This window comes from Silurus aristotelis (genome assembly GCF_946808225.1).
Source record: "Silurus aristotelis genome assembly, chromosome: 3".
Classification (NCBI taxonomy): Eukaryota; Metazoa; Chordata; class Actinopteri; order Siluriformes; family Siluridae; genus Silurus; species Silurus aristotelis.
Window position 1 is genome coordinate 34693809 of NC_139576.1, and position 27060 is coordinate 34720868.

A 27060-nucleotide genomic window follows, 5' to 3' on the forward strand; every position below is an offset into this window, starting at 1 on the left:
TCCCAGTATTACCAAGCTACTGTTAATGCTCGAACAACATCCTTAACTCTCAACTGCTCGCTTGTATAAATGGCATAATTCTAAAGCCCTTTTGAAAAATGCTGATTGTCAAATACCATAAAAAAAAAAAAAAAACAATAACCAATAGCAGGTCGGGTTTATGTTCAACCAATTGCATAATTCTTTCAGTTATTTGCCACAAATGTCCAATTCAAACTAACAAATACATAAAAAGAAAACCAGACTCCATTTCCATCTCACATGTGGTTCATGTTAAAAATGAGACAAGTGTAGACCTGGGTCTGGAAACAACACGCACACATATTTCCAAAATACATAGGTGGGATTCCTATTTTGCATCAATATTCTAATATGTGCACTTAATTTGAATCATTACTGATATTCACAAATGACTGATTCATTCAGGACCTGCTCATATTTCTTTATTTTTTAACGCATTGCTATAATCAAATTCGAAGTGTAAAAAGTGCTACTACTCTAGACAATTTATTGAGCCTTCAAGCTGAAGATATTGATGTGAATCGTGATGAATAGGAGCGTAGCATTGCTAAGCCAAACAGCTGAGAGAGCTTAAAGGCAGAACACCTGTACAGCATGAGGGTCCTGCATACCCCGGCCTCCTGGTGGAAAATATGCCATGAATCCCTTCAGATAGACAGACACCACCTCTCTTATCTTCACACCATGGAAAATACACTGTTGAGGAGCAATCTATCAGAGTCAAGAATGTGTTTTATTTTTTTCTTCTCCTGCCTGGAATGAAATTAGCCCCATTTTTCTTTGGACATACATCAGATCAAGAGCATGTGTTTTTTTTTTTTTTTTTTTTTATTATTATTTTTTTTAAACCTACATCTATTGTGAGGAAGATGTTAGTAGGAAAAGCTTAGTGGGGAGCTCATTTGCCTTCAGGTACAAGCGTTGCGATCCTACCTCTGGAGGCAGATGTTCTACCTCTGATGAATGTGTTGTAGGCTGATTTTAGAAATTCAAAAATTGTCCAAAATATGACTGTACCATGCGATTGCTTAGAATCCCATATACAATCCCAGTTTGCTACGGTCAGACCACTGGGTTAGCAATGATAGCCATTGTCCCTAGGGGAAGAGGGCATTAAGGGTCCAACAGGGGCATCTTAAACCCCAGCTTCCCAAAATAGCTGGAATATGCGAAGAATGATTTTTACTGAGCTGTTAAGTACATGTGATATGCAAAAAGCATCTTTCTTTCTTTCTTGAGTGAGTGAGTGAATAAATAAATAAGTGACCAGGCTAGAGTTTTAAAATGCCTGCTGTTTGCTAATCAGGTATGACTCATCAATTATTTACACTTACCTGAACACACACACACACACACACACCTGCCAACAGGAGGGTTCATGGGCAAGGCTCTGATTCGATATTGTTTTTAATGATCGATTAGGATGGAATAAACATATCTCATGTAAATATAAACTTGAAAGATAACCTTGTAGAAGTAACTTTGTACAATGCTTTTACTGGTTGACCTTAATTATACACAGTGTACCTGTGTTGTAGGTACGTTTTGATATTACATTATAGCGGTTCGGTTGTATGAATGAGATAAATGTCGCTGCGGATAAGGGCGTCTGCCAAATGTGGTAAGTGTTAATGCTTATCGATTTTATTCATGATCACAAACGTTGTTATTGCAGCTTGGCAGAGGTGCAAGTTTCGAAATGCCAAACGCATGCAAATTTTCTACCTGGTTATTTTTCGAGACACACCCTGGAATTCTAGTGCACAGTAGAACAATAATCCCAATATATTCCCATGTAATGATTATTTTTACGTTTTACCCTTTTCTTGAGCAAATCAGTTAATTGTATTAATTCTATGTTTCTTGAGAGCATTCACTTTTTATATGCAAACCATAATGTAAGAAGGAAAAAAAAAATGTGCAACTTACTCCAGAATCTCAGATTAACATTTTATTAAAAGCAATTTGTCCTTGTTATCAGTTCAAAAGCAGTTTACTCGAAGCAGTAAACAATATTTGGTAAAAGCAGACAATATACAGCATTTTATTTAAGGTTTTGTTTTTATGACATTTTATTTTTTTGTAGAAAAAGGGCACGCTCAATCTCAATTTCGTAATCCCTTGATTACTCTATGACACTTGATTTGATTATCCCTTTGTAGGAGAGTATGTTAGGAAGAATAATAAGATGAAGTATAGATTTGCATGCAACAGAGGTTTGAGACTATATGCAAGTAGATAACGCTATACCAAGTGTACCATATCAAGTGTGATAAAACATTAATCATTTAGTTTGAATAGTTTATACCCATTACCATGTAGAGCCCAATTCAAGGGAAAAAAGAAAACAAGAGCCCTGTTTTCTATCAGACAAGCCCTTACATAACACAACTTTGAAGAGAGGCTGCGCTCCCGTGCCAAGATCTCCGCAATAGATGGAACGCTAGTAAATTTAAGAAGCTTGTTGGATGGCTACTGCAGCTGACAGGGGAGATTCAGGTGCAGACATGGACTCCTCTTCGTCTCCAACGTTATGATCGCCGTTCTTGTGAGATTCTGCGACATTATTTGCTTGTTTGAGCTCCTGTAACTCCTCGTCGTCTACTTTTTCTTCTTCTTCAACTTCTTCTTCTGCAACCTTGTCTGTTGGACCATTTTCGAACTCTGCGTCTTCTGTAGCCCAGGCCCCGTCTGCACTGCCTGTGCTGGATGGACTGTGCTCCTTCCCATTAAACTTTTCCTCTTCGTTATGGACCTCTGCCATCGGTAGCTGACCATCTGGCCCCCCCATCGGGGGCACCTCCACTGTTGCATTTTCAGCCACAGCCAGAGGGGCCTCACCTTCTCCATCTCTCGTTTTCTTGACGTTGAAAGTCATGGGTGAGACCCGAAATGATGAGCTCTTGTTGGTCGGGCTTTTGGGATGGCTGGGAGTGAAGCTCTTCATGATCTTTTCGCGCCGCTCTGGGGGCACGATCTTGTTGATCTTCTTCTCGATGCTGCTGCGTGAGAAGGCCTTCTTAAGGCTGTCGACCTTCTTCAGGCTGGACCGTTTAAACTTGTCAGTGCGAGACCACTCCAGACGATCACTGTCGGGTCCTGGGAACTCATCCTCATGCAGCTCTCTGGGCAAGGTGCCACTCTCAAGTGGGGAGCTCGCTGCTCCTTCCTCCTCATCAGAGGAAAGGCTGATGGTCTGCAATCCTTCTTCATGGGAGTGGTTGGGATCGATCACTGAAGCCCTTTGAGAGGCAGTGCCCTCATCCTGCACAGAGGAAATATCTACTGTCGAATTCTTGGTTAACAAGGTGGTGGGAATCTCGTTGTCCTCCTGCAAGGAAGAGAACAAAGATAGGTGAGGGTTTTTTTTTCAGGATTTTTGAAACTTGCAATTGTTCTACCAGAGTTTCACTGGAGATCATTTTGTGGTGTTTAATTGCTTTCCACCTACACGTCCCTCACGTTTCTGTAGTCCAGTATTAGATTTCTCAGGCCCTGAACAGTATTCACAATGTAGCAATCGACAGTTGCACACGTTTCTTCTGGAACCTTTACGAAGGTGCATAAATGCGGGTTGTCATGACATGCTTTCTGGTTATACAATATCTTTGTGGGCGTTGCCTTGGAAAGAAGGCAAATGTAGAATGAAAATGAGAAAACAAAATCGGAGAGAAGTTCTGAAGAAGCAGCGTTAAGTCATGTCAGCACTTGATGCTGGTAAAAGTGTATGGAATTGTAAATATTTTTTATGAATCGTAGAAAAGGCAATGTTTTTTTTTTTTTTTTAAACAGTATATTGTGCACGTATTCACGTATAGTTTCTCCTCCGACTTTTTGTTCTTGATGTACGGACCGTTTTCCTCCTAGTCTATTAGTGTTGACACCATATACCAATGTTAACACCCTGAAGCTCTCGTTCTAGCTTATATACTGTACATACACACACATATAACGTGGCGCATCTCACCCCCAGGATCCAGAACAGAAATTTGCGAGAGGTATTCTGCTCAACAGTAGTAATCCTGAGGGTAAGGTGGAGCAAAATAGCATTAATCCCACCTGCTCACTAAATCAACCTCCTTCCCACACACACACACACACACACACACACACACCAAAACATGTATATACATGTGCAAACCTTTGAGAACCTGCCCAGGAAAATGTTCCAACTCAACGCCTGGCATGTTTATGCACCTGCGATGGGGCTGCATTATTAATTTTTTCCCCATTTTTCATTTACCCAATAACGCATCCTTGAAAAACTCTCGCTCAATATGAGGTACAATCTGAGACTTTTTGTATAGGTGCAAGTTCAACCTAGAATGGAGCTAAACTCATGTAACGAAGAACACAGATACATCTATTGGACACCTTTTAAGGGAAGTAAAAATCAAGAAATTTTGGGATGAGATCCAGATCTTTGCAGGATCACAAGGCAGATTAGAGGTACGGCAAAACACCTTCACCACCAAGAACAAAGAAAAGCGTTCTATCCAGGCGTGACCTAATTGAAAGGGTTGCAGTATTTCATTTCATTATGCACGATTTGAGCAGCACAAGCACACCTGCGCAAATAATCCAGGCCAAAGGATGTGTTATTCGAATCTAAATCAACGATCCGCCTCAGCCTTTATCCCGGCTTCAACTTTTGTTATTCGAATCGAAATGAGCATGAAGAGACATCCATGTTCTTTTTTTTTCTTTCTTTATTTTTCTTATTTTTTTTCCTGCTATCAGGCAGATTCAGGGCCAACAACAAGAATTCGAGACGTCACGAAGGAACTTCACGCACCTTCTGCTCCAAGCTCGGAGTTTATGTGTGGGAACGTTGAAGAATTTGTGTCGTGCTGGGGATGATTTCAAGACTTTAAGCACTTCGCATTCTTCCTTGGCCATTTGTGACGGTTCCTGCTTTACAAAGTGCAGATTTTTTTGGCTCAGACTAAATAGTTTGAGAGCCTTTTTTTTTTCTTCAATTCTCCTGTTGCACCATAAGACTTTTTGTGCAGCAAATCCCCCAAAGGCTCAATTCCAGTCCAAACGAGAGCGTTTTCTGGGTAAACCAGTTTTTCTCCACTGCCACAGGCTTCAGTGCGCTGAGACTCATCTGACTCATAAACATGATGAAACTTAAACCAGGGCGAAGGCTTTGGGTAGTGAAAAATACGGAAAACATAAAAAAAAAAAAACAAAAAAAACCAAGTTTAGAAGTTCCTGCTCATCCCGAAGGTGAACGAGGAACTCTGCTGCGATTTAACGAGCGAGGAGGAGGCGCCCATTCCGTGTCACGTTTCACGCAATGCCGCTATGGCTCCGAACGAAACACTGTTTCAAGTCGGGCCTCCGCCTGAGAGCGAGAGCGCACAATGGGCCACTACGCAGCTGATACATGAGCATGCTGGGACACAATTGGGACTTTACCACGCATTTGAAAGAGCTGGAAATTCAGTACACCCTCTAGAAAAGCACACCGCAGTCTTTAAATACAGCATAGTGGTTATTTCAGTGCAAATCTGGTTTACGTTTCACTCACGGGAGCTGTGCTGCGATCTTTTGCAAACACTTGCAGCCATTTTCAGCCTTATAACCGTTGCACATACTGTGTATAATTACCTATATTATTTTGCACATGTGTATATCACCTTTCCATAAACACGGGGTTACACACCATCCATGACCGTTGTATTCAATGTATGTAATATATCATAGTCTTACCAACCTGTACACAATTGCACTTTATGTGGCGAGGACACTTAGAAATTAGAAATTTAGGTATCATACTCGACCCCTCACTATCCTTTGATGCCCATATTCGCAGCCTCTCCAAAACATCATTTTTTCATTTGCAACGCATTGTCAAACTGCGACCTTTCATCTGCAGAAATTATGCCGAAACATTAGTGCATGCTCTGATTACGTCCCGTCTCGACTACTGCAACTCACTCTTCTCTGGTCTATCAGCTCACTCAATCTCACGTTTACAGTACATACAAAACTCGGCTGCCAGAATGTTAACCTCCAATAAAAAATCTGCCCACATTACCCCAATATTATTTGATCTTCACTGGCTGCCAGTTTCATCTCGCATAAAATATAAAATCATACTCCTCACTTATAAGGCACTAAATGCTCTTTCCCCTCACTATCTTTCCGATCTTCTCTCATCCTATGTTCCTTCACGATCACTCCGGTCTTCAAATTCTGAACTTCTTTGTGTACCTAGATACCGTCTATCCTCTGCGGGTGGCAGATCCTTTTCTGTCATTGCTCCAATACTATGGAACTCCTTACCCATTGCACTCAGAACCATTACCACTTTGACTGAATTTAAATCAAGGCTTAAGACCCACCTTTTCAACCTCCACTATCAGTCAATGCATAAGTGTTAGGAGTCCTTCATTTTTCTGAAATGTGGTGTAGGTTTCATGTACTATGTAGTGTTCTATCTCTTGTCCTGTATGTTTTTTATGTCTATGTTGTCTCTGCTATTAACTCATGCAGCTGCCTGTAATCCTTCGTCCTGGGCAAATGTCCGACGAATATGTTTATGTATGTTCATTTTATTATATTGTACCTTGTAAAGCGTCCTTGAGCTTGGGAAAGGCGCTATGTAAATTAAAATTATTATTGTTATTATTATTATTATTATTATTATTATTATTATTATTATTATTTTCTGTTATGTAGCTTTATGTTGTCTATGTAGCACCAGGGTTTAGAAGGAACGTTGTTTCATTTCACTGTGTACTGCGTCATCTATGTATGGTTGAAATGACAATAAAAGCTTCTTGACTTGAAAAAATATATATTTTACACTGCTTGATGCACCTCCGGTTAGATGCTAACTGTATTTTCGTTGCCTAAACTGTAACATGTGACCGTTGAATCTAATCTGATCCAATCTAAATAAAGGCTTTTTAAGTGTAAAAAAACCCCTCATAAAACCCCACAATTTTCGCAAACTCCTATTAGTATGAAATTATTTTATGAACGTTTTTATAATCCACTTATTAGAATATAAAGCCACAGAGTTTAAAGCACATTGGGTGCAAAATTACTCATTGACTGCTTTTTGTCACTTTATTAAACCCATTCAACATAAGTAACCAGTCAAACCAGCGAAAAACGCTCTAATAATAGCTTTGACTGTATGTTCCACCACTCTATTCTTCCCAGACACATTGATATCCCAGGACCTCACATTGGGAATTCTAGGTTTAATCATGTAGATTGTGTGTATAATAAATATATATTTTGTTAAGTGGAACAGCATGTATACATTTTGCATTCATACAACTGAGCAGGTATGGAATTGAGGACCTTACTCAGGAATGGGAGTTTGGTGTGGATGGGATTTAAACTTACAACCTTTGCATTTAAAGTTCAATGCTTCAACCACTAAGCTACCACCTCCTCCATACATTCAGTTTTTGGTACTATATAAGATTCTGAATACCGTATCGAATGAATACAATCGGTGTTGAGTTTCACATCGCTTGCGAAACTCGAGGACTTGAACCAATTTGCATGTTTTACTTATATCCTTGAGATGACTAACCCTCTAAACAAACAGCACTAGCACCAGTAGCCTTCTTCAGCGAATGGATCTGCACAGTTCCACATTCGTGCTTAATTATTCACGAAACACGCTTTTACATAGAAAACTCAATGCGGGTGTCTTTTTCTTATTTCCTTTTTTATCTTCATGCACCGTTTGCGATTCATAATTTGTGCTTTTCTTTATCTCCTGCTGAACAGTGAGAGACATTTCTGGGAGGAGTAAGAATTTAATTGTATTGTGTAACAGACCGTTTCCTATCCGTATAACAATAAACCTTTGAATCTTGAACCGAGGTGGCTTTATGAAACGGCAGCTTCTCATTCAGCTCGGATTTGTTGAGCTCTATGCCGATTGGTTCGCTCACACGTGAGAACGTAATAACCCTCTCGGATGTATTTTTAGATACATGTAGAAACCTTTGCATTAAGCGGTGTCAATGACCAGCCTTTGCGTGCAATATTTTTTTTAATTGATAGGACCTGAAAAAGATGAATATCTGCTCGAAAGGTATTGTTTTTAATTTGCAACCCCTGCACACCTTTTTTAGTATGAAATGGGGATGGTTTACAATCCAGATTTTTCCGTTTCCAAGCCTCTGTGACGAGATGCATTTTCTAAGTCTAACAATAATCTACATTTTGGATTATATACTTTCTTTCGGCTTCTCCCATTAGGGGTCGCCACAGCGGATCATCCGTATCTATGATCCGCGTGTTTGATGTGGCACATGTTTTAACCCTGGATGCCCTTCCTAACGCAACCCTCCCCATTTATCCGGGCTTAGGACCAGCACTAAGAGTGGCTGGGGTTGGTTCCCTGACATTTTAGATTATATACCACGTTGAATATGTTCAACCTGGTGTTATTTGATGATGTGGGCTCATAATAGGCTATAATAGGTGTGAATTATATTCATGAATTATATTAAATATATTTCTGTATTTTGTACAAATACACCAAGAATCCCAAGTATATATTCTTCTCTGTTTGTTAGGTTGCTAAATTCATGCATGCCTTTTAAGCAAGTGCTCTACAGGAGTTCAGTAAGAACAAGACGAAGGGTGTATGTCTTTGAAAACATTGTTACACGCTCATACCCCTGCTTCAACATGTAATCAGAGCCTAGATACTTAATGCACTCCTGTGAAAGCCTCCGAACTATTAGAGTGGAAACATCATGGGAGGAACAAGGATATAAATGTGTGTGTGTGTGTGTGTGTGTGTGGGCCAAGACAATGGTAGTGAAAGAAATAAAATACAGGACCGAAGCAGAGGAAAGGCAAATGTTATAGAACAATATAGGAAATTTTTATTAAAGCTGGTTCCACAGGAAGGAGAAGATAAAATGAAGAGGTTTATGCAGCGATTGCAATTCGGCATTCAAAGCAGTAACAAAACCGAAGATCCTGCAGAAATCCAGACGAGACGATGAGCAAGACGTCACACAATTTGTCAATTATTTGATAAAAGATTGAGTTTTGGACCGTTTTTGTGTATACATATTGTATGCTTTTATCCCTAAACCAATAAGCAGTTGGTCTCAAATGTCTGTACAACCGTACAGTATAACAAAAAATAAAAAAAAATTATACAATGTATACAATAGAGTGGTTTAGATCTTTAACGTCCATTTTATTTATTAGCTAATAATATTTAAAGAACCCGAAAGGGAACAAACTTTCAATGCACGTTTATTTTTATATTCAGGATTACGTTTGTGCATTTATTTTTTTATTTGGCGAGCAACAATTGTATCGTATTGTTTTACACTTAATTACATTATTTATTTATTTACCGTACACCTCATATTGATGGAAAATCAACCATTTTTCTCACCATTACATAGTCAGAAAATAAAAAAACCAGCACACTAAAGGCCCCTCCCCCGTAATATTTGCATTGGAAAGCAATGGCAATTCATCTGCATGTACTTTGACTAACCGAAAGCCTGAGCCTCTGTGTTTGTTGAATTAAATGGAAAAAAAAATGACATTAAATTTCATTGCGCTAAACCTGCGCACAACCACAACCTCGAAGCCTGGGTTGAGCACACGGATAATTATATACATCCTGTGTTAGAAATGACATTGCCATGGATACCGGCTCGGGACAGGGTTTCTGCAAAACCACCAATAAAGCCTTGTCACAACTATGCAAAAAACAAAAAAAAGAATACGGTGGGTATATGATGTCACCACATGGAAGGAAGGAAGGATGTGGACTTCCCACTGGTTGAAAGAAATAACCAGCACAGTGATATGAACCCGAAACCTTTTACATGATGCTCTGATCTGGAAAAAAAAACACAAATTTCAGGTTCTGGATGACAAAAAAAAAAAAACCCTAAAGAACATCTGTTGCACTGCTCTTGATTGATTGTTGACTCTGAAAATCACTGAAAGTCTTCAGTGACACTTTTCAAAGGCATTCATTTTTCACTTTTTCTACCCACAAATTCCATTCAACTTAACACAACCCATATACCAGATCAAAACAAAACTGAAGAAAATAAAAATAAATAAAATTATAGATTATTAAAGGATCCCATCTTTTGTAAAATGCTCTGCTTGCTCCTTTTTAGGTTTTAAGAAACTGCATTACATCAGCCATAGAGACAGTTTAGGTCGTATTGGTGATTTCCACTCAAATCATTTTTCTTAATGCTTTATTAATGCTGCAAATGCTGAGGCATTTTCTTTATCTTTTAGTTATGCAATCGTTGTCACCTGTGACACCGAATAAAGCTGTTATTGGGTTTAAGATGAATTCTTAATTCAAATGCAGAATCTCAATCTCAAATATTGAAGACCAAAATTGTCTCAGTTTAGGACATGACCAGAACTTATGGGTTAAATCTGCTTTTTGATAAATTGAAGGTCAAACTGTTTAGTTTCAGAGCCTTTGCAATCACATTTTCTCTATACCATGGCTAGCTGGTGTTGTTCTTGTTATTACCTTCAAGAATGACCGAGCAAGGAAGGGTGTCTGGTGAGTTTGTAGCTGCTGTAGTTGAAGCGATAACAGGAACTACCTTAACTAATGAATGTTCCACAAGATTCGAAATGCAACTATAATGTTGGTGTAAAAGAAAAAAAAAAGAAGCGATGTAATGTTTGGCAACTTGTGGTTGAATGAGATTGGAAAAAAAAAAAAGGTTGTACCAGTATCTCCTCTTCATGTCTGGACACATCACACCAATCTGTCATTATTATATATATATATATATATATATATATATATATATATATATATATATATATATATATATATTACACAGTAGTTATTAGTTTCTTGTACAATAATCCCTTGTTTATTGTTTTGGTTACGTTCCAATACCGCCTACGATAAACAAAAAAACGCGATAAACGGACGCCACCCCAAAAATGCTATTTTATGTATAGAGTACTGTACTGTGTTAACATTTTACTTCATTTTATAATTCATAAATATAGTTTTATTTATAAATTTTATTATTTTAACATAAAACTCCATCAAAACAATTCCCTATAAGTTTTTTGGTCTGTCGTGCTCTCCGTGAGAACAATCTGCGAAACGAATTAGTTATGTGGCAAATGCAATTCCATGATAAACCAAGGGGGGCGCCAGATTCGAACCACGGTAAAGCAGGGGATTACTGTATATGTTTTTTTTTAAATAATGCAATCAACCCCTGATAATCCGCGGTTCTGAACTCGCAGGTCGGAAAATTCGTGGGTTCTCATTTGGAACCTGACTAACAGCAAATTGCGGATTATCTTAAAATTTGGTGGGAATCAGCAGCGGGTCCGAATGTTCAGGAACGTTAGGAATAACATTTTAAACTATGTTTTCACTAACAAATTTCATAAAATTTGTAAAAAACATTATTGCACTAAAGTGATAATGTCTAGGTGAATTTACTAAGGTACCATAGCGGCTGCAGGGGTGCGTCCAAAATTCGCAGATTTTCAGAACTCACTTAGAACGTAACACCCATGAATTTCGGGGTACCGGTGTGTATATATAAGTTGTACATTTTCTGTAAAAATTACATCTAGGACAATAGTGGTCTTTACAGCCCTATAAAAAAAACGAAACGGCATTCGGACAATGCGAATTGTCCAAAGTGCTGCACAAACAAAATGAATCGAATTAATAAAAACTAATAATACAACCACATTTCCAGAATATAAATACATTCTAAGGGAACCACCACAGTATATTTCATTTCATATTTGTCCAGAGATCCCCTACTTTCCTTAGTTTTAGTACGATATTGCGCTTTTCTATGTTAGATTAATGGTGTCTTTCCATTGGTGGTGAGTCAAAATCTCCAAAAGGCCCTGGATGGAACCTTCTAGCTTCTCCTTTACGTAAAAGGCTTGGCTATATTAAGTACACAATGAGTCATGCTAATTACACAACCTCAAATAAACTTCTAGGGGTGTGTGTGTGTGTGTGTGTGTGTGTATAGTTGGAAAGCCTACTGTTCTCTGTAACAGTAAAACGAATTTTTTTGGTGCATGGTTCAGCAAATTGGAAATAAATGCACCTTGCTGTATAGAACGTTGCATAAATGTTGTAGTATCAATGCTAATACGTTAGGAAATAAAGTATATAAATATATCAGAATATAATAAGTATCTAATGAAGTATAAAAGGCTCAGAGCTATTATATGAACTTAGGCTTGATGGTGATGATGTAATGACAACAAATTATTAAATTAAAGCAGGGTTTTTTTTTTTTACAAAAATACAATAATGTTTCCTGATTCGCTGTGGCTGTCTGTCAATAAGTTAACAAATGCGTGACTAGTGCTCATATTCTAGACCTCCAGATTAATAATCGATCCGTGAATAAACACACACTGCGCTTTAATGTTTGCTTTGTTATATTCGCATTTGATATCTTTCTGCCCAACCAGTGAAAAGCGCGAGATAAGACATAGATTAGCTCCAGCTTTTTTACCACATCAATTTGTTTTTCTCGTCACCCCCCCGAGCTATTTGAAACGATCTACCTCTTCTCTTAATGCTCTTGCACTTTTTTTTTTTACTTTTATATAATCTTTTCCCTTTAAGCATGCCATGTTTCTATTTTTTTTTTATCCATCAAGTAGACTTGTCTTTTTTACCATTTCAGCCGAATTACTTGTAGTAACCTTTCTCTCTCTATCGTTCTATCTCTTTTTCTCAGGGGAGAAACCCAGCTTTGCCTTGGAGCTCCGGGACCAAGATAAGAAGTAACCATGCACAAACAACTGATTGAAAGTGTAGAAATGGACACAGGCATGCAAAAAAAGGACATTTTATGATATTGATGTCCTCAATACTTGATCTTGTACTATTATTGCAGCTGAAGGACAAAGTTTGTTGAGGAACTGAAGAGAAAAAAAGGGTTTTTTAGGGAAAATCTGTGTCTTTTCTGCTAACATATAGATCCTCGAGTGCATTTTGTGGTATAACTTTGTACAAAATGCGATTACCCTGATATGTGTTTTTGTCGGAGCGTGGCCTGCTGCAGTACCAGGCGTAATAGGATGTTCTCATAAACAGAAGCTATCAAGGAACTTCCTTTTGTAGCGACCCGAAGGAGCCATAGACATTCCCACAATTTGTGTCTTAATTGCTGAGCAGTAAATAGCAACAAACTATCAGCACAGACAATACACACCCACAGAGCTTACCATAACAACCTGATCTACTGGTCCCAGAGGTAGCAGTTAAAAACAACAATGGTTTAAATCAAAAGAATGTGATGTTTTCGACTTAAACAGTTACATGTCTGTTGACAAAATGCGGCATCGGCTTATTTAGTTTTGTCTGTGAGACCGGATCGTTTATCACTTCCCTTAAAGAAGTAAGCGAGGAGCTTTTTCTAGCGCAATATGCATCAAATATTAGAAATCGACCTTGAAAACCTCTATAGATCTCGAATGCATTCACACTAATCTAAACTACGAGGTTAAGGTGGTCGTAGATAAAGATGTACAAACACCAGCTCAAGACTATACACCAATTTACTGTAGTCCTCGATGTTTACAACAATACAAAGACCTTAGGTTTTCCTCCATTTACACGATGTAAGAAATATGACAACATTTACGTACATGTAAAAAATGCTGCTAAAATGTTGGATGTTAAGACCGATTGTCTTTCGCCACTGTATACGATATTTAAATGCAAAGTCTTCCGCTTCTCGTCCAGTGAAAGCATGCAAACTTGCTTTAACTGTCGAAAGATCGATACACACTATAGGAACAAAAGTTTGTGGACACCTAAATATTAGATCTGTATGTGCTTTTTGGACATCCCATTCCACATTTTGTGCCTATTTGCTCTAATAATTAACTTACACTCGTCTGGCAAGATATTCCAATAAATTTCAGTGTGCTTGTGGAGCTTGGTACTCATTCAGCTAGTAAAGTCAGGTACTAATGTAGATGAAATGAGGAGGCCTGGGGTGCATGTTAGCATTCCAATTCATCCCGAAGGTGTTCTATAAGCTTTATAGCCTTATAGCAGGCCACTCAAGATCTGGAAAAGTCAGGTGTCCCAATACTTTAGTGCAAATATATAAGAAAAGATTATATTGCCAGTGTGTGACGCAGTGTGTGTGAACCTACTGAGTGTGTGTATGGTGATGCATCAATATCCTTGTTTAACATTGTATATGTTACACTGAGCATAGACCAGTATAAAGCGGTTTCTGAAGATGAGTGAATGAGGGGGGCATGTAATGAACTTGTCAAGAGCAATGATGGGGGGGGGGGACGACGAAAAATGTAAAATGAAGACAAATGACAAAAAAAAAAAAAACAGTCATTAAAGTCGTGTTTAATGTGTTTAATGCTACCGCTCATTAGGGTCGGTTGGAACACGCTAAGGAGGACGCTGCAGTTGAGCAGCAGACCTGTCACTCAACACACACACACTTTTATTGTTTTTAAGTCCACTTTCAAGCTCAGAAAGTATGCAGATCGCAGGACTTGTGTACTCTGTTCGGACCTCTACTAACATTAAGCACGAAGAAAGAGAAAAAAATAGCATAGCAATGCTTTTTTTTGTTTTTTTTCTGAGGGCACCAACCGGATGCAAAATCAAACACACAAATATGTGCAAAGTATATATACCCCAGACCAGTTCATTTCCCGAAAAAGATAAACAATGCCTGTGTTTTGAATATCATTTCTCTTCAGTACAGAACCCTGGTATTTGCGATAATGGCGGTTGCATGGTTTGGATGTAATCTAATAAAAATACGTAATAAAATATTATAAAGTTGTAACACAATAAGGGATCACTTTAGCTACTGAACTGCTCTAAAAGACATGAACATAATCAATTTGGAAAGGTGCAAGGTTTAACACACCTAACACCACCACACCTCGTCTGTAATGAAAGAACAGACGATTTTGCCACGTGTTGAAAAAACACGTATAGCAGTACAGGACACACCCTGCTGATAGCAGCTTTAGTCTTTCTCTCTCTCGCTCTTTCTCTCACTCTCAGCACTGGGTATTGTTCCGAATCGACTCCAGCGTTGGCTTTAACACCGACAATGACCAACCCCTATGATATTACATGAAACCTTTCATTTACAACAGCTCCAGTGAGAGTCTGCAGCACAGCTGGGTCATCTTACTTCTTTTGCACTCCACTAGTCATTATGTAATAAGATAATTTAGGAGTTAACCCCTCCCTGGACTGAACGATTGGTCCTTTGGTATTGCGAATTTAGAAATCGGAATAGTATTCGTGAAAATAGCTGCGGAAAAAGTCATGGTGAAATTTCTTGAAGGTTGCGTTTCATTTGGAGTCTTTTGAAGACGTGTTAACGCAGCTATCTGAAATCCAATCAAAGCAAACCTAAGCCCATAAACTGCAATTTTCTTGATGTTTGTATTCGAATTGGTGGATATTTTTGCGAACTTGCGTAAGATCTCCAAACAAAGGTTTTTTTTTTTTTTTTTTCGTGGTCAAATTCCAAGAAATAGTCTGTTCCCTTGAATTAACCAGGAAATGAACTGTGTAAAATACTCCAGCCTGCAGTGGTGCAGGCTCCTGCTCCTGCAGGTCTATACAAGCTTTAACATGGTGTTTGGTGGATCCAGTTAATGTTTGAAGCTGGAGAAAAAAAAACTCCACCTGCCCTCATAAGGAACTGTGAAGGAATTCATAAATGCCAGGGGGCGATGAACTGCGAGCAACCCCGCCCTCTGTTTCCCGCCTTCCTACCTGAATTAGCTCCACTAGATTGGCAGTTTTTAAACGCTCCAAAATGTAAATTGTGGTGCATTTATAATATAAAAGATTGGTGCCAGATTGGTGCAGTATATTGAGGCAAACAGCATTATTAACAGCAGCGGTATCTTCAGAAAGCTCAATTGCAGCTCGGTAAATAACCGGCGTGCAGTCAATAGACGCCATCAACCGACTTAGACATCGACTCAAGAATCAGATGCTTTTTCTGTCACGTTTTTCAGGCCGAATACAAATCGGAGCCTCCTCTGATATCCTCAAGCAAGCAAAACATTGTGATTCAATTTTGTGATGATTCAATGTGTGATGTAATCGATTGTATACATCGAGCAGCATGGGAGTAGCTGTCAATGTTTTCCTAACGCTTCGGGAAAAAAAATAAAAACCCACATGCTCCAACAAGAGAAATAGACATTGTTATCAGGCTTATCAACCAGTAAGCCAACCCCTGAGGCAATTTAAATGGGCTGAAAAGCTTGATGTTTGCACTGCAGGCCAACACAATTCTCTATCAAGAGCCTCACACGTTTTTTTTTTTTTTTTTTTCCGTACCATACATAATAGAGCAACTTCTGAACCATACAATGCATCTCTAGTTTGGATTACATGGATTAGTCCTGACTAAACACACCCACTAGGCTGCTTAGCTGGTTGAGGGAGAACATCCGTGACTTCGGTTAGTCATTTTCACTTTCAAAGACCTAAACACGTTGTTGGGCAATTTTGCCCAAAAGATGAACTGAGGACACTGGATTCTTTGTAATCCACTATCTCTGGGTCTCACACACACACATTTTCTGACTTTCTTCTGACACACACACACACACACACACACACACACACACACACACACACACACACACACACACATCTCTTCACCACCTGCTGCTGTTTACATTGCTAGTTATTCACTCTGGACCAACTTTTAGTAGTTTAGTGTATCTTTCTAAGCTCATTTTTGGCTACTCATAATATTCCACACCATTATCTATAAAATATAATATTTAATATAAAGATATTTCTTCTTGCTGTTTCCACATTACTGTTTGAGGCTCCTGGCTCAGTTATGTAATAAATACTCCTGTCTTTACACATCTCTTGTACCGGAAAAGTGTTTCAGGCGCTCGATTCCATCAATCTCGTCTACACCCTGATGAAAAGTGACCAAGCATGACCTGCCATCCATGAGGAGGAACCCGAACTCACCTGGAAAATGAGCACCTTGAAGTGATTCCTCTTGAGCAGGTGTGCATGGTTGATCTCCAGACGCTTTACCTGGCCACTCTGGCGATCGAGGCGCTCGCGCACTTCCTTGACGTAGATGCCAGTCTTGCGCGAGCGCTCGAGCAGCTTGTTGACCCCGCCAGAGGTTGCCGTATGGCTCTTGCTCAAGCGAGTCAAGTCGGCTTGCACGGCCCGCACAGTGCCCTCCAGGTCAGCCTGGCGTTTCTCCATGCGTCGCTGGTTTTCCTGCACAGTCTCGATCATCACCACCAGCTGGTCGAGCAGCGCCACTACGGTGATGGCGCTCACCTGGGTTGCGGGCCCTGTTGGGCTGGCTGGAGATTTGTTCCGGGTGAGAGTGTGAGTCGGGGAGGTAGGAGTTGAACTGGGGATGAAGAAATCCTGGGCCTCCACCGCTGAAGCAGGGGAGGCCTCAGAGTTGGTTGGGGCAGGCAGAGTGGATGAGCTTTGATCAGCTCGAACAGCATCTTCGCCCATGTTGGAGGATCTGGTCGACAGAAAAAAAGTGTGGCTCTTTTTCTTTGGAGACTTGCAAATCGTATGACTTCACCTGTGAACTTTATTTAGGAAGCCTGGCTGCTTCTATTTCAGGAGGTCTGTCACATGGATGTGCTTCGCTGCCTTCCACGTCTCCTGAACACAACAACATTCCCGACACACCACTTAAAAACTCCCCACACACCCAGAGGAGGAGCCAGGTTGCCTAGCTAGCCCAGCCCAGCCCAGTGGTCTAAAGTAAGCTGGAGTGTCAGTGTGTGTTTGTGTGAGAATATCTCTGGTTTGGGAGTGTGTGAAGGACAGATAAGGAAAGGCAATACCATAGTATGATTGCGATGCGGTTTTTGGTAGTAGACGATATACACCTGTATGCAATAACCGGATCAAACCTACACTATGGGTCTTGTTTCCACTTCTAATGTTCTCTTCAGCACTCAGACTAAAGAACTCGGACAATGAGGAAATTCAAATGTACACAGTGTGTTCATATTTACCCTTGGGACCATGCCAGGATGATCCCTAATCACACACATTCTCATATTCCCATCCTGCTCTTTCTCTTTATTACACACACTCCCTATGAGCATGTGCAGTGGCACCAAGAATGCAAGAACATGAGGTTATACCAGACCCGAGTGGTAACATTGAAATGGTGAAATGTGTCCCATCATCATCTTCAGTGCTGAAATGCTTAAACGAGAAGAATTCCGTTTTAAGACAACATTGCTAAGTTTGTGTGTGTTATAACAAGAGGTCATGTTCATGCCAGAGAATATGAAAGCGTCTTTGTTACACAATTAAACTTTTATGCGCCCAAGTGAACGTTTGTTTTTAGTCATTCCCCGAGAATTCAAAATCACCTTGAAAAAACTAAAAAAAACATTCTCGAGTACACACAAGGATTAGGTTTCCTTTGTCGGATCAGAGATGGGAATTTGCTCATCCTGTGTTGCTTTCTGGAAAAAAGGAAGAGATTCTCACCCTTTTTTGGCCTTTTGTGTCTTTGCACACAAACGCGCACACACATTCAAACTCATACACACCGATGCCTTCTGCTTTCCTTTTTTTAAACAAGGAACGAGCATGATTATTGTAAAGCATCTTTATCTGATCACGTTTATGACTTCTATAAATTGTGTTCATTCAAATTCATTTTTTTCTGCAACCTCACCAAACACAGGAGAGTCTCCTAGAGCCCTCTACTGGTCAAAATTAAACATTGCATGAAGGTAATGGAGTACTTTCTTTCACGGTTGTTTCAAGTCGTAAGAGGCCATGTGATAACGAGAAAACAAGGACGAAAAATGGATTATAACACAACTTCCTTTTTTCCGTGATCTCAAAATACAAATATACAATTTTGTAATGTCGAGATAATGAGAAAATTGTCATGATAAGGAAACAACTTTTATGTCGAGCTCATGAGAAAATGAAGTCGTGATAATGAGCAAACACTTTTGTTATGTCGAGATCACGAGAAAATCACGGCATGATAAAATATGGCCTCTTAGGACTTCATTAAATACCTCTGGCTACTAGAAACATTTTCAATCAAGGTGCAGAAAATTATGAAAATAGACCATGAATGGAACATAAACAAGCATAACCCATGTGTGATTTAAATGGGGACTTAATATTTACTTAATATTCATAATCAGATTACCTTTAGATCACCTGATCTTATAGGCAATATTAATTTATGACTTTTATGGCTGAGGCATTCTTTCATAACCCCCTTATTACCACTTTATCTGCGTAAAGCTGCTTTGAGACGATTGTAAAACGCGCAACACAAAGTGGTATTGAATAGAACCTATAATTAATTTCCTCTCTTGCGATGGCATGCTCCTGTGATAAGAGCATATCTACGAGAGTGAAAACGAACCGATCGTCGTGAACGTCTGTAAGGCTGAGCTGCTCCAGGTGATGTGGATTTATATTGCTATTGAAACCTGCAACATCCTGTAGCTGATCTTTGTGGATCTGAGGATTATTGTGTAATTTGCGTGCAGCACACTGGCTGTTACTTTTGTGTTTCATTGCTGTGGGAAAATTCCAGAGCGCAGATAAACGTGCCTCTACAGATCAGCCTGAATTGGTAGCGCCACCGCAGTGTTCTCGAATGCTCGAACAAAAACAAGCTGAACATCCTTTATTTGTCGCATATACACCACTGATGTCTAGAGACTCCGCCCTCAGAGCGGGGAACAAGACCAGAACAGTGAGGGCCAAACTGTTCTGAGCCTTTAGAGAGCATTTACACGCCAAGAGAATCCACGGCCACTTCCAGGACAGTGGAGACACCAGGCACATGTGGTAGAACATCCAGGCGATCACGAACTACATGACAACTTTACCTGCCTGTGGCCATGACGCCTTCCTCATGCGCCGAACAAATTCTATGCGCTTTTTGGGGCTCACATTCCATATTTAGTCCCAAGTTGCTCTTATAATTTCTTCCACTCCTCTGGGAAGATGTTCCACCAGATTTTGGAATGTGCTTGTGCAGATTTGTGCTCATTCAAACACAAGGGTGTTGGAAGGGTGTTAGTAAAGTCAGGCACTGAAGTAGGTGAGGTGAGAAGTTTCAGTTTATCTTCATCTAGGTCTCCTATATCGAGTATAGGGAAACTTTTTATGCGACTGCATCCAAAGACAAATTTCTATCCCTGACACTGGACCTGGATATAAATATAAATATGTCAAGGACCAATTTTTACATGTCCATCCTGATTTCATCGTTATCAAGCTAGAACCTTTGCAAGACATTGAGCTGTCGCATCTGGATTCAGTTTGGATTTTCTATATAAATACTGTAATAAAGAAATATTCAATGTTCGAACCCGAGAAAGAAGATCACCTCCGCTGAATTCTTTCCGGTATTGCATTTATGTAATCTGCCATAATATTGAGACCGATATGATTTAAAGCTAAAGGGGCAAGTCCGGTTGGGAAAGTTTCCAAGACACAATAAATACCAAAAAAACATTCTTGCGCACACATTTAATGCTTCCTGTTCACCCTTTCCTCCCATGGTGCTGGTTGAGGACAGGGTCATAGTCCAGTCTGTTTTCCTGCAAATAATCAGAGAAAATCCTGTGCTGAATAGGAATCCCAGGGTCTGTTTACAATTTATTTGACTGTATGCAAATAGGTTCCAAAAAGGGCTTCAAAACCAAATGTTAGCACATGATTTGGATACTCATGAATTTCTAGTTATTCTCACAGAAGCTTTCAGTTCTGTCTTGTGTTTCAGCTTCACCCTGGCGAAATCATCACCTCAGACCCGTGTCTGCTGTGTTTCCTTGGTGTTATAATTCCAAATTTCTACTCTTTGTTTTGTCTCTTGTTTGGCAAAATCTTCTACTAATGCTTAGTCACTAACATCTCATAAGTAATAAGCTTTTTGCCCCAATCTCTGCCTCTGAACCTTCCCAGTCTCAATCTTTGCTCCTGATCCGTCCCAGTCTCAATCTCTGCCCCTAAACATTCTTAGTCTCAATCTCCACCCCAAAGCTTTCCAGTCTCAATCTCCACCTCAAAACTCTCACAGTTTTAATTTCTACCCCTAAACCTTCCCATTCTCAATCTCTGCCCCTAAACTTTTAGTCTTAATCGCCATACCTAAACCTTCCCAGTCTCCATTTCTGCCCCTGATCCTTTACACTTTCAAGCTCTACCACTAAACCCTCCCAATCTTAATCTTTGCTCCTAAACCTCCCCAGTCTCAATCTCTGCCTCTTAATCTTCCCAGTCCTCCATCCCTATCCCTGATCTTGCCCCTGTTTCAGACTGTTTCAGACTTAATCCTTCTTCTTCAAATTCCACTCTTCCTCTTGATCCACCACCTCTGCTTCTGCTCCAAATCCAAATGCTTTTGACACTTTCTTTCCAAGTCTTACACAAAGACACCCTGATCACTCCCAATCCCGGAATGATCCTGCCGCAGACTTCGGTCCTGTCACTGATCATGCCCATGACTTGCACAGACACTGATTTTGTAGTATCATGTAGCCCCCAGGTATTTTTTAATACCTGCTCTACGTATTTATTTTTATTATGTAGTCTACTCGGAGGACTTCTTCACCACACCAGCAAAGGTTCATACAGGGATTTTAGACCAACATCTTTTAGACCAAAAATTATAGTCATCATCTCATGGATTGTATTGTGATGGAAAATATATGAAAGAATCCTTGATTGAAATATCAGAGCCTGTATTCCGCGCCACCACTCCCACGTCTCGCCAAGGACAAAAAGGCATCCATTGCTAACATCCCAATATAATAGAATTCACACTAGTGCCCCCCCACTTGTGCACCTACCTTACGTCTGCATAAAACAAGAATTTGTGTCATATTAATTTAAAGGTCAAGCATGTTTTGCGGCTCCAGGCAAATTTTATTTGGTAGGAGAGGGACGTCAAAATGGCTCTTTCGTTCGTGAAGGTTGCAGACTATGGTCTAGACCAAAACTGTCAGGATTTCCAAGAATCGATATTCATTATGGCATCAAAGGAGTCTACAGAATCAGTATATCAGTATTGACACACCCCAGACTGGAAAGAATATTGCAAGGGAAGTTCCATTTTTACTATAAAATATCAGTATTAGTTATTTTTACTCCTCATTGTCCATTCATGAATCAGTATGGAAATCAGTGTGTCAGCCATGATGTATGATTTTCTCAAATTCATTCATTGTGTGCCGTCTTTCTTTTTTTGCCATGTGAGGTGCGTTGTGTATGCAAATATCGTTTAAGATTACCAATGTACCAATGTCGATTATAATGTCACAACTGGATTTGCATTTTTAATGGGTCAGTTCCGATAAGCTCTGGATCTAAGGCACAAGAAGTTACATTATTTTGCACAAAGTCTACCCCCTAGTGGTCAGAACAGGTGTAACACATAACGTATCATATATATCAGGCTCGAGAGACGGTGTTTATAGCAAAAAAAAATCATCCGTCTAAACTTGACATTAATCCACAGATGTAGTGTTGTCTATAAAAAAAGTTACGAACCCCTATTCTTGCCAAACTGGCACCCGCCATAAAAATACAGTTGCATGCTATTATCTGTTTTGTGATATAAATTATTTATTTACATTTACAGAAAAAGGACCCCACCAAGACAAAACAAAGAAACTAGTGGAAATATTACCCATACATAACCAAATATAGGACGTGTCCTAACGTAATGTCCTAAGATCCTCTCGGGTTTGTGTCCTGTGCCACAGGTAGAAGGCACCGCGTGTCACCCACCCCCCTCAGCCTCACCTACAATCCCACCATCACCCCTCCCCTCCCCTCTGTCTAGTAGTGCAGTAGTCCGGGATGGTCCGTCGTGTTGCACCAGGAGGCAGGAGGGAGCGGCTGGATCTCTAATCTCTTGTGACTACACATCCCCACGACTGGGAGGCATCTCCCGACGCTTAGATGAGGCGGGTGGAGGCGCGAAGGGTGTTCTCCGAGTTGTAGTGCGTGACGTTTTGCTTCTGACGGTTGATACGGTTAGTCCGTGGGCACTTTCTGTTCGAAAGACAAGAAAAGAAAACAATGGGTGGACATTAAAGACATCTGAGTGTATATTTAAACATTTCTTTATTTCAGCCAATTCCGACTTTATTTATTAGAATTGGCAGAATAGTCGGAATTTCTGAAAAAATGTCAGAAATGCAAGAAATAGAGTTGGAATTGCGAGAAATAAATTCAGAATTGGCAGAAATAAAATAAAGTAAATTGAAATAAAGTACAAATCGGACAAATGTATTTTTTTCTTGATTGGGCACCAAAAGGCTTGCATATGTCTTTTTTTCTAGGCCCTGATTTTTTTTATTTTCTTTTGTAAGCACTTGTCCTTTGCTGCCACCTAGTGGTTTAACACAGGGTGTGAAAATTAAATACTGTGTCTAAGCCAAACATAATCAGCATTTAAATTCGTATAAAAAAATAGCAAAAATAAAAGTCAATAGAAGCCCGTGTAGGATGCTTGGCATCTTTTCTTCGCTATCAGTTCATTAAGATTTGGGGTTAGGTTTTGTGCTGGGGCGACTCTCAGGATAAAGCGATGGCGTGCATCGGTGAGAAACTCCTCGGTGTGCCTTTGTTTACCTTCATAAAAGAGAAAAGTTGCTCACACTGTACTTTCAACCGTGCAGAGCGTTCGAGCAGCCTGTAGGTGGATATGAAGCATCGTTTCTGGGACAAAGCGTGGAAGTTGTGGAGTGCCCACAGAGTCAAAAATTGCCAATTATAACAGAAATATGATATTACTTTGCGGCCTGGATATAATGGATCCTTGGGGTGAAAGTAGCCCAGGGGGCCTTAAGCTTAAAATGTCTGGTATAAGGGATACAGTACGGATCTTCAAAACATTTTGGATGTCTTTTTTTTTCCCTTTATTTATTTTTTGTGCTCATTCTACTCATTAGAAGAACTATTATTTATGTCATGCTGGCTCCAGAGGCCATGGCTAGCATCATCCACTGGCAGTGAAACTGAAATTTGTGCACCTCAGCGTGATTCCCACATTTTGTATCGTCCGTTTTTGTTGCATTAGCATAACAGTAGCTGGTGCTACAAAGGGTAATGCTCAAAAATTAAATGACTTATAAATGAGAAATATATAAAATATTGTATAAATCTTTTAGAAACACATTCTGAAATCCAGTCCTTGAAGATATTCAGGTTTTCCATGGCATGCATGAAGAATATTTCATTTTCAATGTGTGAAACAACTTGGCACTACAGAGGGGGTGATGCTGCCAGATTGGGTAAAAAACCAGTCAGAATTGCGAGAAATAGTCACAAAAAACATGAAATTTTGAATACCAAGGTAACAATCTAGGACATTCAAAGTTTTGGCCTCTAGGTTTCTGAAAAGCCTGCTTTGCCTCATGGGATCTTCAAAGGAACATATTGCACGTTTTGGCTCCGGGGTAAAGGTCAGCTTCTCCAGTTAAAGCCACATGTAACAGTGAGTCTACATTTCTGCAGTCTTGTAGGAACACTTTCCCTTCGCACGTCCAGGCAGATTCCAATTACATGCTGTACGGTGTCTGTAGCAGTGTAGTGTTTCTTTGAGCCAGGATAGAGCAGCAGGAAATACAGCAAACCTCTCCTGTGGAGATTTCTTCTTTGTACTTTACATTTGTATCATCACTTTCTGAAGGATACCCGAAGAACGACTGCGTTAATTACAGCGTTTTATCCAGTTTCGCATTTTACTTATCTGTAGACATTCATATTTTCTGTCAGATTTGAATATATCCCGAGATACTTCGTTTTTTAATCAGTTCCTTACTGCTTTTTCATGCAGATGTCTCCTTAACTGTGATCTACAGCATGATCATGAATACATTTTCTTGTGATTTTGACGTAACAGTGCTTTATTTTCTGCGTATTCGGTTCAAAAGAGCACCAGAAACATTCGCAAAGCACAAGATCTTTACGCTCGATTGCGTCGTGAGGTAACTTTAAAAAAAAATTTTTTTTTTTAACGTCAAGATCAAACTAAATCATGATAAAGAAAAAACAGCTTTTGTTATGTTGAGAAAATTCAAGAAACAAGATAGAAAAAACATATAAAGCATGGCCTCCTAGGACTTCCGTAAAATCTGGAGAGGAATCCCGTATTTTCAACCCCCCCCCCCCCCCACCGCCCCACCGCCCCCACCGCCCCCCACCCCCCTGCAGCTAATTTCCTGAGTTTGAGCGGACCGCGCCTTTGCAAAATCGACAAGCCCATTGGGAATTTTCCAGATGCTCCAGATGGCCGGTTTGCTATATTCCGCTGTCTATCGTTTATCTGTAAGTGAACGCTCCCCCTGCCGGCTCCCTCTTTGCGCTCTGTGTAGAGCACTTAAGTCTGGAGTCGAGTCTGAATGTTCGTTCAGAAGGTTATTCGAGAGTGGAGCGGATTTCAGCTTTAACCACTGATCCTCGCACCGAGGCGCCGCAATCTGCTGACCTTCAACGGAGTTTTAATTCGGCAGCCTCCCAGTGGAACCCGAATAAACTCCCACTGGAAGTTGAACCGTGATGAGGCGTGTGTGTGTGTGTGTGTGTGTGTGTGTGTGTGGCCATCAGCTTGCTAGTGTTCCTAGGCTCTCTAGAACTGTGTATGAACTGCAGCGTTTATTAAATAAGAATATCAGGCTGTGACTTCCTTTATCGGGTGGAAATACACGTTAGATCATGGTGCTCTGGGATTTCCGATGTGTGGGATTTCCGAAAGGTCAAGAGTTCAAATCCCACCACCACCAACCGCCACTGATGGGCCTGTAAACAACCGCTCAGTTGTGAAAGTTTCAGACTCACCGGGTGATACACAGCACCACCACACAGATGATGGCCACCTGCAGGGCTCCGATGATGGAGGCGATTAGGACGTAACGGACTTTTCCGGAACCCGGCACCACGTACAGCACGTTGTACTCCTTGGTGTCACACTGGGGGCCACTGAAGCCTGAGTGACAACTGTGTTGACCAGAATAAAACCAAGGTTATTATATTAAGAAATGCACCAATGTGGTGAAACAATGAACCAATGACCTAAAAATGGGCCAATCAGGAGGACCAATAATACAATGAGGACAATGGTGTAATAATGCATCAATATGTATGTATGAGACAATGGAGTAATAAATAGGTGTGAAAATTGTTTTTACTTACCATTTTATAAGACATAACCTCACTAGCCACTTTAATAGGAACACATTTACAGCCAATCGTGGCGGCAAACGATGTTTAAACTCATCCAGAGGTTAATGTTCATGTCAGACATTAGAATGAGGAGAAAAGATCTCAGTGACTTTGAAAGTCATGTGGCTGATAGTACGAGCTATGAAACTGATCAGCAAAAAAAAAACAAAAGAAACCTTCCAGTACGTGACCTATTCTGCATTCAGAAATGCCTTGAATGAACAGATTTGAACGGATAGAAACTCAGATAAATACTCTTTACATTCACGATGTTGACATGCTTTACCTCAGGATGTATAGTCTACAACAGTTGAAGACCACACCAGGTTGAAATCCTGCAAGCCAAAATCAGAAAATTTGAACTGAACTACCAACAACTGGAAAACTCCGATTTATTTCCTCATTCTGATGATTGATGTATACTGAAGCTCTCGACAATGATTTAATACATGGGTCTGGCTGCAACTTGTTTGGCTGATTGGACAACTGTATAAATAAGGCACCATTTTCTTTTTTTCTCCCCCCCTTTTTTTTTTGTACATTAAGAGCCGTCAAACTCCGTTTAACATTTAAACTGGCATTAAAATTCAATTGGAATTATAAATGGACTCAATTTGGCATTCATTTGAATAAATTAGAATATTAACGAACCCATAATGTTCAACCGCCCCAGACAGCACAACAGTCTGGATTTGTACTGCATGACGCAGTACCCACGGATGCCAAAAACGGTTCTAAAGCAATCACGAGGGAGCAAAATGGTACGTTTTCCGTGTCATGGCCGA

At 40.0% G+C, this 27060-nt stretch overlaps 2 protein-coding genes and 2 long non-coding RNA genes across 5 annotated transcripts in view; 2 read left to right on the plus strand and 2 right to left on the minus strand.

Moving 5' to 3' along the window:
- Nucleotides 1-27060, plus strand: part of LOC310723855 — a 99867-nt gene that overhangs the window by 1909 nt on the left and 70898 nt on the right. The gene's annotated exons all lie outside the window — the stretch shown is intronic.
- On the minus strand, nucleotides 1960-17724 carry cavin2a (caveolae associated protein 2a). The gene is made up of 2 exons (XM_083537253.1): nucleotides 17033-17724; nucleotides 1960-3352 (listed from the first exon to the last, which is right to left on the minus strand). The coding sequence occupies exons 1-2, from the start codon at nucleotides 17546-17548 to the stop codon at nucleotides 2474-2476; spliced, it is 1395 nt and encodes a 464-aa protein (XP_083393379.1). The 5' UTR covers nucleotides 17549-17724; the 3' UTR covers nucleotides 1960-2473.
- On the plus strand, nucleotides 2485-6956 carry LOC310723856. The gene is made up of 2 exons (XR_014532812.1): nucleotides 2485-5796; nucleotides 6712-6956. It is a non-coding gene; the product is annotated as an uncharacterized lncRNA (long non-coding RNA).
- Nucleotides 22361-27060, minus strand: part of tmeff2a (transmembrane protein with EGF-like and two follistatin-like domains 2a) — a 94792-nt gene continuing 90092 nt past the window's right edge. For both annotated transcript variants that reach the window (XM_083537257.1, XM_083537256.1), the window contains exons 9-10: nucleotides 25892-26050; nucleotides 22361-23101 (exon numbers count right to left, since the gene is read on the minus strand). In XM_083537257.1, coding sequence (XP_083393383.1) covers nucleotides 23005-23101; nucleotides 25892-26050 — 256 coding nt within the window. In that variant the 3' untranslated portion in view covers nucleotides 22361-23004. The remainder of the gene's footprint in view (nucleotides 23102-25891; nucleotides 26051-27060) is intronic.